At 42.2% G+C, this 16643-nt stretch overlaps 1 protein-coding gene across 4 annotated transcripts in view; it reads right to left on the bottom strand.

Moving 5' to 3' along the window:
- The window catches only part of LOC310965643 (calcium-dependent secretion activator 1), a gene marked incomplete at both ends in the record, with an annotated part of 320144 nt that overhangs the window by 266385 nt on the left and 37116 nt on the right, over nucleotides 1–16643 (bottom strand). For all 4 annotated transcript variants that reach the window (XM_083939356.1, XM_083939353.1, XM_083939354.1 and 1 more), the window contains one exon: nucleotides 4129–4461. In XM_083939356.1, coding sequence (XP_083795482.1) covers nucleotides 4129–4461 — 333 coding nt within the window. The remainder of the gene's footprint in view (nucleotides 1–4128; nucleotides 4462–16643) is intronic.

Genomic DNA, 16643 nt, shown 5'->3' with positions numbered 1-16643 from the left:
TGTGGTTAAGGTGTCGACTGCTGGAGGAGAGGGAGGAGTGGCTCGGCCGGTGATCAGACAGCTGGACAGAATCAGGTAATCAGTCAGCTATATAAGCACGGTTGTAACCTGGTTCTGTCTCTTGCAGTAGACTGGGTCCTAGGGGAGGACCAGAGCGGGACCAATCAAGGAGGCAGCAAACACCGGACCACGGCCGTCAGAGGGACGGCCGCTCGTCCGTACACGAGAAAGACGTTGAGTCACGTTTGGGGGGGGGAGAGAAGAAGCGGAAAATAAACGGTTAACCGCTGACAACGCTGTGTGTCTCATTTTCTGTCTGTCCTGTGAGCAGGGAGGCTCACAAAAATATAATCAACAATTTAAATACCATATATTGTTATCGATTAAGCTACACAGCAGTATATAAAGTAAATAACATTGTCCCACCTTTATCAGCTACAATATTAAAGAGATTTTTACATAAATACATTCATAATTATAATATTCTGAAATGAGCCATTCTGCATAATGACTAGTTTTACCTTTTTGTACTTAAAGCACATTTTGATACTAATACTTTTGTACTTTTACTAAGTTACATTTTGAGTGTGGGACTTTTACTTTTACTTATTAAAGTAAAACATATCAGTGGTGATGCTCTCAGACTGCAAGGGAAGCTCAGCTTTCCCTAAAATCACAGTCACCAAAAAAAAAGAAGAAAAAAAAGTGTTGAAATATATACTGCTGTGTGTACATTTAATTGACTAAATACGTGCTAGAAAGCCCTCATCTTTTGTTCAGAATAATCTACTTATCACAGGTAACCGGAGAAACTTTTCTGGGCTCCACTTCGTGGTCTTCCTTTGGAGTCTGTGAATGCGCACTCAACAGAATTACTTACACCTAGCTTGATATAGATGCGGCGTCTCATCCTGGTTTGGCATGCGTGCAACCGATTAAGCCAGGATGATCAGACCAGACTAGTTCAAGGCTGGCTTTTTCATTTATCCCAGATGTCTTAATTCTGCCTTCGTGCAACAGCCTTCAGTTCTCCTCTATCCACACAACATGCTCCTTAGCAAAGACAAGTCTCGCCTTTTTATTATTTCTGCTGATGAGGGATTTGGTCACTGGGCTTTCAGTCCAAATTGTCTTAAACTTAGCGTTGAAGTGGAGGGGCATGGAACTATTTCTGTGTTAAAGGTCCCAATATTCTAGAGATGAACATGAGATACTATATCTGTCAGACACATCTAACAACTCTGATCATCTATGAACCAGTAAACATCCAATGACGATTTGTTACTTTTTATCTAATTTCAAAATGTATTTTAAACACCTTTGGATTTTTTGGACTGTTAAACTAAATCAACTTAAAACATAATTTAGGACAGGTCTTGGTTATTTAATTAATCAATAATTGATTAATCAAGGGTTAATCAATACATTAAAAGCTCTGAGAACAATCATTTACTTGAGATTAAAAAGTGTATCAAACTATTTCTAATATGGCATATTTGTATTTAGTATCTTTGTTCACACTAAAACAAAAATGGCCAAATCTCTTTATCATCCGTGGCATTTTTGTATGTATCCACTCTTCAGACGGTCTTTATAAAGATCTGCTTTTGGGTGTAACAAACTAAGCATTAAAGATATGTTTTCTGAGCGGACATTACTTGTTCTAAGAGAGTCTCCTTCAGCTGTTGTTGGGATGAAACAGACCACATAAAAGGATAAAGGAGTCCTGACAGTGAGCAGGATTTACCCCCACAGTCTCTGACAAAGACCGGCCGTGGTCCTACTGGCTGACCTCCAGCTGCTAACAACTGGTCATATTATAACCACATCAATCAGCTTTCACAGCCCAGTTCTCTTCCCTGTTATAATCATCACCCTCTGAATTTATCAATAACCGTCCAGCTGCACATTTTCGGTTGATCCAATAACTGGCACTTGAATAGTGGATTATCAATGTATAGAAGTATGTCATATTGTTCCTCCCCTGTGGTTCTCTGCACCCAGTTTGCAGCAAATCCTGAAAAGCCTCCACACATTTTGAGTTTTATTCTGCACAGGAAGTAATAACAACATTATTAAATTCCCATTTTTTACATTGTTTCATTTAATGGTTCAACACGTCCTCATACCTAAACAACTGAATGGAGCACTTGCCTACATCTTCGTGCAAAATCGACAACCTGTCTCTGAACATAGACAAAACTAAAGAGGTTTGTTGACCTTAGGAGAGCACAGAGGGACCATGCGCCACTGGACATCGACGGTTCCCCAGTGGAGATGTGAAACACCCTCCTACCACCATCCTCAGCACATTCTACAGAGGGGCTGGAGAGAGCATCCCTAACAGCTGCATCACTGCCTGGTTTGGAAACTGATCCAGCATGGACCAAAAGAACCTGCAGTGAGTGGTGAGGACTGCTATCTATACCAAACGCTGCATCCGCAAGGCAATCAGGATTGCCCACCTACCCCTCATATAAACTTTTCTCCCACACCCATCAAGCTGAAGGTACCCCCAGGCCACCCGACTCCTCGACGTACAGGGCCTAGTCTAAATATGAAATGACAATAAGCCCTCTTGAATCTTGAAAAAAATATCATGGATTGGCTAAAAATGAGTCACTGACCTAATTACATCACAGGCTTAAGTCCATCAAAGACCAAGTTGCTTAACTTAAAAAAATGTCAGTGTTCAGAATCAGAAAATCAGAAATACTTTAAAGCCCCTAAACACCCACACAGGTGTTTCAGTTATTCTGGCTGATTAGACCACTGCTTAATTTAACCGACTTGCTGGATGCGCTTATCCAGTCTTCCTTGAGGGTAGACGGGCCTCTACTCTGACTCTGATTGGCTATACTAAGGGTCTGCAACCCATGGCTCTTGGGCCGCATACTGCTCTTCAGCCCCTTTTTAGTGTCTCCCTTTAGCTTTGCCAAAAAATTATATAAACATGTGTAAATAACAATATGTTTTTTTGCACAGACCCCTGGGCTATACCATTCAAGTCTGCTAAACGCTTATAACATTTCTACAGTCAAAAATCTAAGAAATGAACACGAAAACAAGTTGGAAACAAACGATGACAACATAACTCAAGAGTTCATGCAAAAGGGTTTTAAAAAAATTGCTTTGCTGTGTCCGGAACAAAATATTCCTGGAAGGGTGTAGCTAATCAAAGGCAGAGTAGGGGTGGGTCTACCCACAAGGTATATCCTACTGGGGAAGCACATCCAGCAAGTCAGTTTAGTCTCTCTCTCTCTTATAATTACTTACTTCCTTGTTTGCTCCTGAACCACTAGTGTTGTTATAAACTGCTTGCACAATCTAGCTCTAGCTGCTTGCTATATTCTGCAACAGCTTAAAACAACAAAAACAAGGTTGTTTTTGGGTGAGGACAGTCTGTATGGCTCATATTATTTACTAAAAGCTTTAAATTAACTGAACATCTAAATAGCATGTACAGATGCTGCAGCGTTGAGAAAGACAGTTCTTTCTCAAAACATCTTGGGGAGGAAGTCAGGGTGAATGGTCTGACACTGAAGACCACTGTTTGCATTCGATGTCAATGTTAGTTTATTTAATTATGACTGGGACCTTTCCCTCACCTTAAACAAAGAACGCTTTGTGCCCAAAGTTTACCAAACTTTGATTTTTTGAGCAGACAAAGCATGAGTGATTTTGTATAGGTCATACTCTCTTGAATACCTGTATGAACTAATGAACTAATACTGAACCCCAGTTAACAGTACTTCAGATAGCATAGTAAAACTCCAATATTTCATATTCAAACTAAATGTTTTCTATGCAAGGAACACATGGCGTGAAGCTTAATTTGCCCATTCACTTACATTAACTGGAAATAAGATCAACTCGAAGGATACCTCAGCCACTAATGATTGGTTAAAACAAACTAACATGGTTATTGACAAATGGTTACTATGATGTCAGTCTGAATTACAACATGGTAAAACTTCTGCTCACAGTAAGGACACACTCAAGTTCCTATAGAGACATCATGCCAGAGATTGGGAATAATCTCTCAGAGATAAATGAAAGATGGACAGACATGTCACAGACATATTCAAAGTAAAATATATGGTAAACAACCTACAGTTGAGGACTCACCTGGCAGGCATTATAGAGGAGCTGGTGCTCAAACTTCTTGATGCCCAGGATCTGCTGAAACATCTCGTACAGCTGGTCTTTGCTGAGGATGAGCTCGGAGGCGGCACTAGCCGTCATTCTCTGCTGGTGCTTCCTGGGATCCTCCTCACCTCGGTAGATGGTGTCAAACTTAGCAATCCATGAGCTCAGCACTGTCTCTTTGCTCAGGCCGTCGATCTCAGGCAGACTGCGCACCCGCTTCTCTATGTGCTTCTTAAAAACCTCCCGAGAGTCACTGGCAGAGCAGCCACCACTCTGCACCATCCGGGACACACGGTCACTTTTCAGGAAGACCTGCAATCAATTTGTGAATCGTCAGAATTCATCGTTTGTTTGTTTTATTTATTAATACTATATATAATAAAAACTCATCAAGAAGGCTTGCTCTGGGTGGATCTTAAAAAAAGGATGCTGCGAAAGCGACAGCATCATGGGTAAATAGTACGGGTGTCACAATCTCATCTCTTTGTCGAAAAATCCATTAAGATAAGCTTTCAATTTTATAAAAAAAAAAGCAGGATAAGCGACGTTTTCCTTTTAAATCAATTATTTAAATTTGACCATGGTCTTAATCTGGTACATTGCCCAAAAAATATGGTGGTTTTTTTTCACTTGGTACCATCGTTTTACGGAAAAGGAATTTGAAAATGTCAGTGATAGCTGTCCAGAAATAAGACCAATTATCTTATCGCTCAATATTCTAACAATGGCATAATGAAAAAAATGTTTCAATTGAATCCTGACCTAAAAATCAAGTCTAATTGAATCATGGATTGTAGAATCGTGTCACCTCCATGAAATAGCTCTCACCCCCATGTCTTTCTGGAAGAATACAGGAAGAACACCTTTATCAACAGAATGACACCACCAAGATACACCACTGAACAAGGCCTTCAGTCATCAGTCTGCACTACTTATCTCTTACTGAGAAGAATTACTATCATGTACTTACAACTCACTCCACTGCCATTCCTATTCTTTCTAGCCTGCACGTGTCCTACTCCTCCTTTAAGTGCAATATACTCCTTAATACACTTTATTTCATTCATACTTTTAATTCAACCACTTGTGACATTGACTTAGTAACACTGATACACCTTACAGAAGTTATGCTATATACTGTTTATATATATATATATATATATATATATATATCTACGGTGAGCAAAATAAGAGAACAGTAACCATTTCAACACTGTTTTCTTAGGGCTATAGGATTCAAAAATGAACAGGAAGTGTAGTGGCCACAGCTTTGAATGAATTCAGCACATCTATGCCCACAGGACATCACTAGTTTCTCACACTGCTCTGGTTTGATCTTGGTCCATTCTGACTCAGTCTCTTCAACAGTTCACTAACTGGAGTGGGTTTCTTAGACATTACTTTGTTGACAAGGATTTTCCAGAGATGCTCTATTGGGTTTAGATCTTGACTCTGGGCGGGCCATTTCATTGTCTCAATATTCTTAGCTTCAAGTAACTGCTTAACCTGTTTTACAGTGTGACAGGGGGCATTGTCTTCCATGAAATTTGCAGCTGAAGGTGTTGCATGTTGCTAAAGGAGGTTCACATAAACATTTGCATTCACCCAGCCTTGTAGCTGTACAAGAGGCCCAACTCCTGCTGCAGAAAACATCCTGCAAACCATGACACTTCCTCCTCCAATATAATATATATAATAATTGGCTTCACATAAAACATTAAAAGTTTTGGGAAAATAAACTCATCAAACATATAGGAGATAAGAGAGAACACATAAAGGGTAATTTAAAACATATAAAAGATTGTTACAGTTACAGAAGTTACAGTGCAGTTTACTGAGAAGCAGCACCAACAGAAAAGTCTTCAGTCATGATTTAAAAGAACTAAGAGTTGCAGCAGACTCTTAGTTCTGACTCTGGGGACACAGAGCAGAGCTCTCTCAGACAATCTGAGAGGTCTGAATGGTTCGTAGCTGAGCTGAGGATCTGAAATGTATTTTGATCCTAAACCATTCAGTGCTTTATAAACCAACAGAAGTATTTTGAAACCAATTATTTGACGGAAAGGAAGCCAGTGTAAAGATCTGAGGACTGGAGTGATATGATCGACTTTTTTGGTCTTAGTGAGGACTGGAGCAGCAGCGTTCTGAATTTCCTGCAGCTGTCTGGTGGAATTTTTTGGGAGACCTGTAAAGACACTGTTGCAGTAGTCGAGCCTGCTGAAGATAAATGCATGGACAAGTTTTTCTAAGTCCTGCTGACACACAAGTCCTTTAATCCTTGATAAATTCTTTAGGTGATAATGGGCTGACTTTGTAATTGTATTAATATGGCTGTTAAAGTTCAGGTCTGAGTCCAAGATTAGGTCCTGGCTTGGTTTGTGGTTTTCAGCATTACTGTTTGAAGTTGGGTGCTGACTTTTGATTATTCCTTGGCTCCAAGAATGATTCACTACAGTTTTTCTACATCTTTTTGGGGGGAGGAGCGGATTAAGTTTGTCCGAATAGACTGGTAGCATGGATGCTCATGTTTGTCAACAGAAAAGTAGCGGTGTATGTGCTTTATACTCGCGGGCCAGCTCTCATAGAACCTTGATAGGATCTTGGGGGCCAAATATAATTACACCGCAGGCCAGATTTGGCACACTGGCCTGAGTTTGACACCCCTAGAGTAATCTATTAAAACCCAGACAAATCAAACCAAAGCTGTCTGTATGGCACCACAAAAGAGCCATCCCATTCAATCCTGTTTTTTATGTTGATTTCCTAACAATTAAGAGACACAAAGAAGAATTTCAATCACAAACCAAACATGTTTGCATTGAATGAAAGCTGACTTATACCTGAACTTATACCTGACTGTATCTTGTGATTGGGTGGTTAGTACCTGTCACCCTCTGTCAACACTGCCAGGCTCTTTGTAACCCTTTGTCTCTTTTTATCTATCTTTCTATTTATGTCTGTCTCTTCTCTCCCTCTCTCCCTCTCTTTCTCTCCGTCTGCCTGCGTCAATTTGAGTCCGAAGCTAAAGCCAGGCTGACAGCTTTGGGTTTTAATTGAATTGGATAACCTGTGCCACCAGCGTCATCTTTTAAGTATCACACGTTCTCATTTGGCTTGATTGTGCTGCCTCATTAACTGATAAGGAAGTGCAAGTCAGTGTGTCGGCACCACCAACCCAACAGATACACTCCCTTGCTTTGTTCTGGCACCCAACAGCACCCTGAAATCTCCAAATCTCTTCCTTTCCTGGATCAGCTTTTGGTAAACATGTTCAGTTATTATACAGTGTTGCTGTGACATATTTGTGAACTGTCAACTGTGTTGAGTTTATAAACACTGTCATAGAACTTTTAAATTTGCAAATCCATCCAAATTGATTTCTTCTTACTCGATAACAACCTCCTCTACTGCGTGAATGCATGTGAATAACACCAAATAGTCACTTCTGACCACGCTCCTACCACAGTTGACAATACAATTCCACGTTCACCATTGAGGTTCAGCTCACACTTACTGTCAAATAGTAAGTTTAAAGATTTTGTTGTGACTCAAATCCGCTCAACATAGAGTTTAATGACACCCCTGTTGTCAGCAGCGGCACTTTCTGAGAAGCGCCTAAAGGTACTGTTCGAGGACAAGTGATATCTTATATTTCTCAAATGAGAAGGGCTGAACGTGCTCGGCTGGTGGAAATTGCGGAGAAACTGGTAAAACTTAATGGAACTTACTCCACCTCTCCACCCCCCCTCTATATAAGAAACGGCTATTACTGCATTCGGAACACAGCCTCTTAATGACACGGGTAGTGGAGAGACAGCTGTGACAATCCAAACAAAGCTTTTATGAGCAGGGAGATAAGGCAGAGAGACACCTGGCGAAGCAGGGCCGCGCAGTTAGTGCTTCCAGACTAATCTCTAAAATTCAAACACCAGATGGTAGCCACACTTCTGTTCCAGTGATTATCAATAAGGGCGCACTCACACTGTTCGTCCGTACCGTGCCCCGTGCTTTAGGGTACTTGTCCCCCCTCCCTCTCCCCCCGCAGGCCAGGCCCGTTTGTACTCACACTACCTGGGCCTCGGCGAATGTTTCTTTCTTTCTTTCTTGCTTGCCTATACAGCATACGTCACACGCATTGATTGACGTCATCCGATGCGTCGCTTTGTTTACAAATCTTTCCATAGACCTCAGAGTTTTTGTTTTTAAATATTTTTATCTGACCAAATCTGCAGTAAACACTCCACCTCTGCATTACACAAACGTGAACCTTTTGCTGCTATTGTTTTAAATGTCCGCACATGGGCCCTCCTTTTTTGCTATGTACAAGCGAGCATAAAATGACGTCAGAACCGCCGTAGGCCTCGTGCTCATGCTCGTACACGTGCGCACACTTGTGCTCGTACATGCTTTACAAAAGCCCACCTCTCCCAAACGGGCCGTGGACTCGAACTGGTCAAACGAACTAGACTTTAGACGTAAAACATCCTGGGGCACGGTACGGAAGGACAGTGCGAGTATGATGTATGTCTTTTTCTGATTTCTATACCACATTATATACTTCTGAATGCAACCCAATTACTGCAGCGACCCCCAGCCTCTTAGACTGCTTAATTTACCCTCAGATTAATATAAAAATCGCTAGGGAGCTTTGTAGATCCTTGCTAAGGTCCTCACACTCTGCCTCCAAAGTGTGATTTCATCGATAATTTCACAAGACCAGACAGGCTTCATATTAGGGAGACATCTATTCTTCAACACCAGAAGGCTGCTTAACATCATATTCTCAAATGGATCGGACACTTCTGAGGTCGCAGTGACGCTAGATGTGGAGAAAGCTTTTGACCGGGTAGAGTGGGGCTTCCTATTTTATATTTTGGAAAAATTTGGCTCTGATTCTAATTTTATTTCTTTGGTTTAGCTTCTGTATGTAACCCCATCTGTGGAGTCCGTTCAGCATGTTTCCCTCTCAGGCGTTCTCACCATTGTTGTTCAACATAGCCATCGAGCCGTTAGCCATCTGGTTTAAAAACCAGAATGAGTTTGATGGCCTGGTCCACAAACTCTCCTTATATGCCGACGATCTTCTCTTATTTATTTCCAACCCCACAACCTCCCTCCCACCAGTTAAATCAATCCTGAATCAGTTTGGACACCTATCAGGGTATAAATTGAAAATTCAGAAAAGTGAGTTATTCTTTGTCAACAACTTGGCGAGATCACTCCCACAATCCATATTTCCCTTTAAAACAGCTGATGGGGGGTTCAAGTATTTGGGGGGTGTTTATCACCTGCTCCTTCAGGGACCTTTGTCAAAAGAACTTCCAGCCGCTATTGGATAAATGCAAGTCAGACTTGTCTAGATGGGCGGGCCTCCCACTGTCCCTTGCAGGCCGGGTCAATCTTATTAAGATGGTCATTTTACCAAAGTTTCTGTAACGAGAAGAATATTTTAAGGTTTTAGAAAAAGCTGCCACTTAACAGTTTTTGGCAAGCTTGAATATTTCAGGTGAAAGTAAAGTAGTAGGAACAGTTGGTTAATGGAGATCAGGTTTAATTGGTATGCATAGCCTTTAGAGGTTGAATAATACCGGTAATATATATTTTTTTGAAAACTTTGAATATTTGTGTGTCATTTGTTTGTCATATCTCCATGACAACACTGAGGGGGGTGAATATTTTTGTACCAGGCTAGTTTTTATTTTATTGGAAGTTTATGAATAATTAGTGGCGTGCCCTCTTTAGTGACAGCTAGCCTCTGGCTGTCACTTTGCTTAGGAGGCTAGTTGTCAGGATTAGCATGCTAACTCCGTCATCTCGACTACGACTTCCACTAGTGACAAGATGGTTTTCTCTTTGATCAACTGTACAAACAGATGGTTTAAACATACTGTGTAAGCGTTAGCTTTGTTATGCTAATTAAATAGCTGTACTTGCACCATGACTTGCAGTACAGCCTGCTATCTATGATACATACACTAGATGCTAATCTGGAGCAGCGGGAGAATTTGAGCTGTGAAGGTTGGTGTTTTACAGTCTAAGAGCATGTTACTGTGTTGAATATCAGTTTAAATCATAGATCATAAAAGCTGCCTGCACTTCACTCCCGACACGCCAAGCTGCTTTTTCTTTTTTTCTCAAACTTTATTTCATATCATAGCCATTGTAGTCGGCTAGAGACACGGTACTCCCATTCCCGTTTATTTAGTAACGCGTTCTGTTAGCCTAGCTCACAGGCGGTGAAGCTAATGTGAGCTAATGTAGCTAATTCTGTAAACGTCACCCAGGAGGCCGTATCTCCCTCCCCCCAACGTCACATCGATGCTCTTTTTTGGTAAGAGGAAATGAGGAGGAGTCAAAAGCTGACAAGATAGCGGCTCCCAGAGGCAAATATGACGGGATCAAGTTGAAAGAACGGGCCCCGGCGGAGAGGCTACGTCCATTTTTTTATATAGTCTATGGAAAAAAAAACTTGATTTTTGCAAATAATATTAAAAGCAGAAAACAGCTCAAGATAAGCTTAAATATCCTTAAAGAGATTAATATTTTAATACTTAAATAGTTTTGTGTTTGTTCTATTCAATGCTAGTTAGACAGACAAACAGACAGACGGGCAGATAGACAGACAGACAGACAGACAGACAGAAACACAGACCCCATCAGTTAATAAACCATATTTGGCTCTTATTTTGAAGAGAGTGTCAGACTGCAGTGATGATGTCATTTCAGCAGCAGTGAGATGTTGCCATAGCGATGGCCAGTGCCCTTTGACCCATGGGGACCTATAGAAAATGTTTTGGAGTGCAACTCTCAAAATCAGTCTTCTAGCTCAAAGACTGGTCACTTAGATCTCTGGCTGTGAGAGTGAAGACACCCTGGTGGACATTTACTGTAAGACATGTCTGGTTAGTCCTAAAACTGTGAGCGTGAGAGCAATTTTTACAAAGACCGTGAAACTGCTCAACTCCTCCTGGGCTATTATAGGAGTCAATGCGGCAGTTGGTTGACTTTATGTCACTTGGAGGCTAACACAAATATATGAGTCTGATTGATTCCAAACCTACATTGCAATTTAAGAGAGATTTTCTTTCTGCTGCTCTTTACTCTGACGGTTGAGACTCATGCTCTGTGGCTGAATATTTCGTCCAATACACACTAGAAAACTAAAAAAAAACTCAAAAAAAGTCTGAAAACAGCATCACATTTAAACGGTAATCATTTAAAAACTGTACAAGATATAAAACTGAAAAGGGATATCTATATAGGTCAAAGTCTTGCGAACCGCTTAAAGTTGGAATGAAGCCTGTACATGGAAATATGTGAAACCAGAGTTTTTAGCTGATCTCCATTGGTTTGCATTATAAAAGAATATGGAAAAAGTTGAATACATGAATAAGTATGAAAGATGACCAAGAAAGAGCTGAAAGAGCTGAACATTTTGATCGTTTAATGTTTTTTTGTAGCTGAAAGTATGCAGCAGGTAGAGGCTGCTGAAAAATGTATGGAATAATGATAATAATAATAACTAGAAAATGCATTTCCTGTGGAAAATGCATGAAAATGCTTTTATGCTGAAATGTTAAAGCTTAATCTTTGCAAAAATATAAAAAGCTGAATATTTGAAGAGAATATTCAAAAGCTGAATATGTGCAAAAGTATAAAAAGCTGAATATATGAAGATCACTTTTCCGGCCTACATCAAAATCTGTTTGTTTATTTATATGTACATTCTACCTTTCATTACTTTTCAAGAAAATTATCTGTGACCTTGTTGTACCAACTAAGCGTCTTTTCCAGGGACTTGACCAGTGTCCTCTCAATGGCCAGCAGAGCTAGGCTGCTTAAAAGGCCTTGGCCCAGCTGGAGCTGCTGCGCCAGGCTACTGTGAAATGTGACCACCATTGAATGTGAGTGATCGTGACGGTGGGAGAAGCTCCGCAGCTGCCGCTGCTTGTTGGGGAAAGAAACCACATAGTGACAGAACTGGTGAGCTCAACTCCACTCAAGCCGAGTGAAACCTGGCTCGACCATCTCTCCCTCCTCCGCCTCCGGATCTACCACTGGATAACAGGTATGACGTCCTAAGCCTGCAGGATGGGTGTGCGCTGCAGCTCGTCCCCGGGATCCGTCCACCCAGCCGGTCGTGGCTCTCCCCGGCCCAGGAGCCGGGGTCCTCTCGTCCAACCTGATCCCTCCCCTCCGTCTCGGTTAGGAGAAGCTGCGGGCCGACGCACCTCCAGGCAGCCTGTGGAACAGCGCATTCCCTCCGTGCTGGTTGTCGGGACCATGATGGTCCAGCATGTGATTATACGCTGCAGCCAGACCTTCTGCCGCCCTGGAGCCTGCGTCAGGAAGGTTGAGTCCTCTGCCCTCAAGCTGTGTTCACAGCACAGCTCGGTCCTCAAGCAGGACTTCAGGTCCATGGTGAACCGCCTGCTAGACACGAGGAAGTGACGGATTATTTCCGGCCCGCTTCCCCCGCCACGTTTTGGTGATGTCATGACCTGTCGCCTCCGCCAGCTGCACCTGTGGCTTAAAGGATACTGCCTGGGGAAGAGTATCCCATTTTTGGACAACTTTAGGGCTTTTTTAAACAGACCCAGGCTTTTTATACACGATGGCCTGTACCCTAACCATACTTTTATCTGTCAACATTGACCTGACTGTCCGGTCCTGCACCACCAGCACCACCTCCTGACAACAATCCAGTGTTGGGATCAGTGCTCCTGTGGAGCACTTTCCAGCTCAGTATCGTATACAAGGAGCCATACAGCAAAACTTGATACAAATCAATACAAAATCTGCGATAAAGCAACAAAATCAGAAAATAAAATGTGGACTTTTAAACATCTCTGTCATCTAAAGTACATTTTCTGATATCAGATAATCATGTTGATTTACTCCGTCTGACTGAAACCTGGCTATGTCATGAAGAATATGTTAGCCTAAATCAGTGTTTTTCAACCTTTTTTGAGCCAAGGTACATTTTTTTCATTGAAAAAATCTCGAGGCACACCACCAGCCAAACATGTTAAAAAATTATACTCTGTAGCCTATATTAACAATATAGTCATTCTCATCAAAGTGTCTTGAATAGGAATCAAATAAACACAAAGAATAAAGGACCTTATCATCATTTATATTTCTTCTTTCAAATAAAAAGTGCACTTAACATGTCCAGTTTAAAAATACAGCTTGAACATAACAAATGAAACAACAATGTGGTCTTAAAGGTAGTAGAAAACGTCAGTGTTTTGCAAACTCTAATTCTGTCCAAAATCATAAATTACCAGGAATACAGAAATATAGTGCTTATTATGACAGAAGCAATAATATTTGGGAAAGATTTCACTGTTCTACACTGAGAAATATGAAGAGTTACATGTACAAAATGTCAATCTCAGTGTATTTTACTCACTCAGTGTGAAACCTGTGCCTGTTTGGATGAACAAAGAGCTGATATCCTGGCAGGAATTGAAGAAAGACACACACACGAAGCTCTTCCTCAACAGCTCTCAGTCGCTGTTTTTAGTTTTGATGGCAGTCAGGCTTGAGAAGCTCACCTCACACAGATATGTCGTGGAAAATGGGAGCAATGTCACAATAGCTTTGTTTGCCAGAATGGGGAACTCCTTGGCAGCAGTCAACCAAAAACTGTCCTAAGGTAGATCAGCAAAGCTTAGCTTCAGACCACGATTTTGTCTCAGTTCAGTTAGTTCCCCCTGCTCCTGCAAAGTCATGTCCTTCCAAAAACTGCTGAGCTGTATGGGTCCCTAACCCAGTCAAGGCCATCAGTTTAGGCTGAAGAGAAATAAAATGACATCTTCTCCTTGAGAGTTTTCAGATGTTTACTAATGATCTCACACAGTGCAGCAGTGTGAACATCTTGCCATTTCTTGGTGAGTGGAAACATTTCAAGGTTGCCACTTTCCACATGTTGTTGCCAGAGGTGCACCTTTGAACGGAAGCCATTTATTTTATCCGTACTTGTGAGCAGGTTTTCATTCCGGCCTTGCATTCGTGTGTTCAGTTCATTCAGATGATGAAAAATATCCGCCAGATATGCCAGCCTTGCACACCACTCATCACTTGCAAGCAGTCTTGCGTAATCGGACCCCTCATTTGTCAGTCTTGCGTGGAAACGGGCGCAGATCTGAGCGCAGAATTGGTCGTAGGAAAGGACCCACGTGTGATTTATGAAACATTCGTATCCGACCAATCACAGCGTATGAATGAGCGGGCCTTGATAAATGCGGCGGCTGAATTCAAACGTCATTAACATGTTACGCCCCTAAATATTCCTGGTTCGAGTCCTCGCCCACTGAGGTCAAACACGGAGAGGAAGAACGCAGGTTAGAAAAGAAACTTTTCCGACACACAGATCGGCATCCTGACATCCGAGATGGAGCAAAATAAAGCTGAGCTTTTTGCCAGTCTTAAGAGTGGAATAAAAGGGGCCCATCATAAAAACGCTGTATAAGAATAACGGAGGAAGTCAAACCGAGGCAGCGCTCCACTGGGACCCATGTGCGCCTGTGCGCACTGTTGGACAGGTGTGCCGTATTCAGCACCCCTGCCGTGAAATGCACCCCCTCGCATTATAGCTGATATTCTGGATCAGAAGGCTGTCGTTTCCACCTATAGTAGTAGTTTATTTACTACTCTACCGCACAACACCGGCGCTACCGGCGGGTTATTAGGTATTCCGTAAGAGGATAACCTTTGTCACCTAGAAGAACCATACCAAGATGTTAATCATCTGATACCTTGTTTGATTTAATGCAATTTATCGAGGGTAGCCACGAACCGAGAATATGACTTTGGCTCTGCAGTGCGTCTTGCTGCAGCCGCGCGCCAACACATTCATTCATTAATTCAATGTCGGGGTCGCGGGGGGGCTGGAGCCGAGCTGTTTTGAAATATAAAAGAATCGTGTGTTCCCCCTGGTCACCACGGTTAAAAGCGATAGCTTGGCATCACAAATCACCTGTACATTTATCGAGTGGTAGTCTTTGCGATTGATGAATGTGTAATCATTCATGGATGGTGCCTTCAGACGCACATGAGTGCAATAAATCGCTCCAACCACAATTTTTATATTTTTTTTATTCGTTTTAAGAATCCGTTTTGATCTGTTCTTAATATTTGACTGCTTAGCTTAATGACAGCTGAGGTTTGTTCATTATTTTCAGCCAGGTTTTGCTGTGCTGCACCGCAAATCCACAGGCTCAATTGTGCGTACACGATCTCAGACCAGACGTGAGATTTGATCGTAGCTCCCGCTCACGTCCAAATTGTTTGATAAATGAGGCCCCTTGAGTTCCTCCAGCAGCTCATACACACGGGCCAGCACCTTGCTGCGCGACAACCATCGGACCTCCGTGTGAAACAACAAGGCTTTATGCTCCGCTCCCATTTCCTCACACAAAGACGCAAATATGCGGCTTTTCACAGGTCGTGTCTTTACAAAGTTTACCATGCCCACAACATCATCCAACACAGGGGCTAGTTCTGCTGGGTTCTGCTTTTGTTTTCAAAATTTTTTTTTAGACCAATTAGGTGAAATTGGATAATTTCCCACGGCACACCTGACGATCTCTCACGGCACACTAGTGTGCCGCGGCACAGTGGTTGAAAAACACTGGCCTAAATGAATCCACTCCTCCCAGTAATATTAATACTCATATTCCTCAAGGCAGTGGTCGTGGAGGAGCTGTGCAGCTATTTATGACTCAGGCCTATCAATCACCCCTAAACCTAAATCATTATTTAATTTGAAAGTCTTGTTCTTAATCTTTCACATTCAACCTGGAAACAGTGCAGCCAATTGTATTTGTTAAAGTGTACTGTCTGTAGTCTGTACTCTGAATTTCTATCAGAATTCTCAGAGTTTCTGTCAAATTTAGTTCTTAAATATGATAAAATAATCATTTGTTCCACATCCAGGACGGAATCCACATTGTTCCTCTTAAATCTGAGGTTTGACTATAGAAAGGACCTTCCTTTCCTGCACCTTGGAGTAGACTTTACCAGCGAGGCTGAGTGACGCAATTTTGAAGAGACGTGTCAACCAAGACAGCCCCTCCAAACCCAAAGTTTTCAGCATTTCTGGATGAAACTCATCAATCCCTGGGGCTTTGCCAGTGTGAAGTTGTTTGACTACCTCAGTGACTTCCGCCAGAGATATTGACAATGATTCCCTATCAGCCTCCAGCTCTGCCTCTAAGGAGTTCCTCAAAGTGCTCCTTCCACCGCCCGATTACCTCATCAGCTGAGGTCACCAGCGTCCTGTCCTTACTGCAAACAGCTTGGACGGTTCCCCATTTGCCCCTCCTGAGGTGTCGAATGGTTTTCCAGAAGCACCTTGTTGCCCTCTGAAAGTCCTTCTCCGAACTTCTCCCAGACCCGCTGCTTCGCCTCTGACACAGCAGAGGCTGCAGCCCTTCTGGCCCGTTGGTACCTTGCAACTGCCTCCGGAGCCTTCTGGGATAAGGAAG

This window comes from Echiichthys vipera (assembly GCF_963691815.1).
Source record: "Echiichthys vipera genome assembly, chromosome: X".
In the NCBI taxonomy this organism is placed as follows: Eukaryota; Metazoa; Chordata; class Actinopteri; order Perciformes; family Trachinidae; genus Echiichthys; species Echiichthys vipera.
The sequence above is the reverse complement of the archived record's forward strand: the minus strand, read 5'-3'. Positions and strand labels throughout refer to the sequence as shown.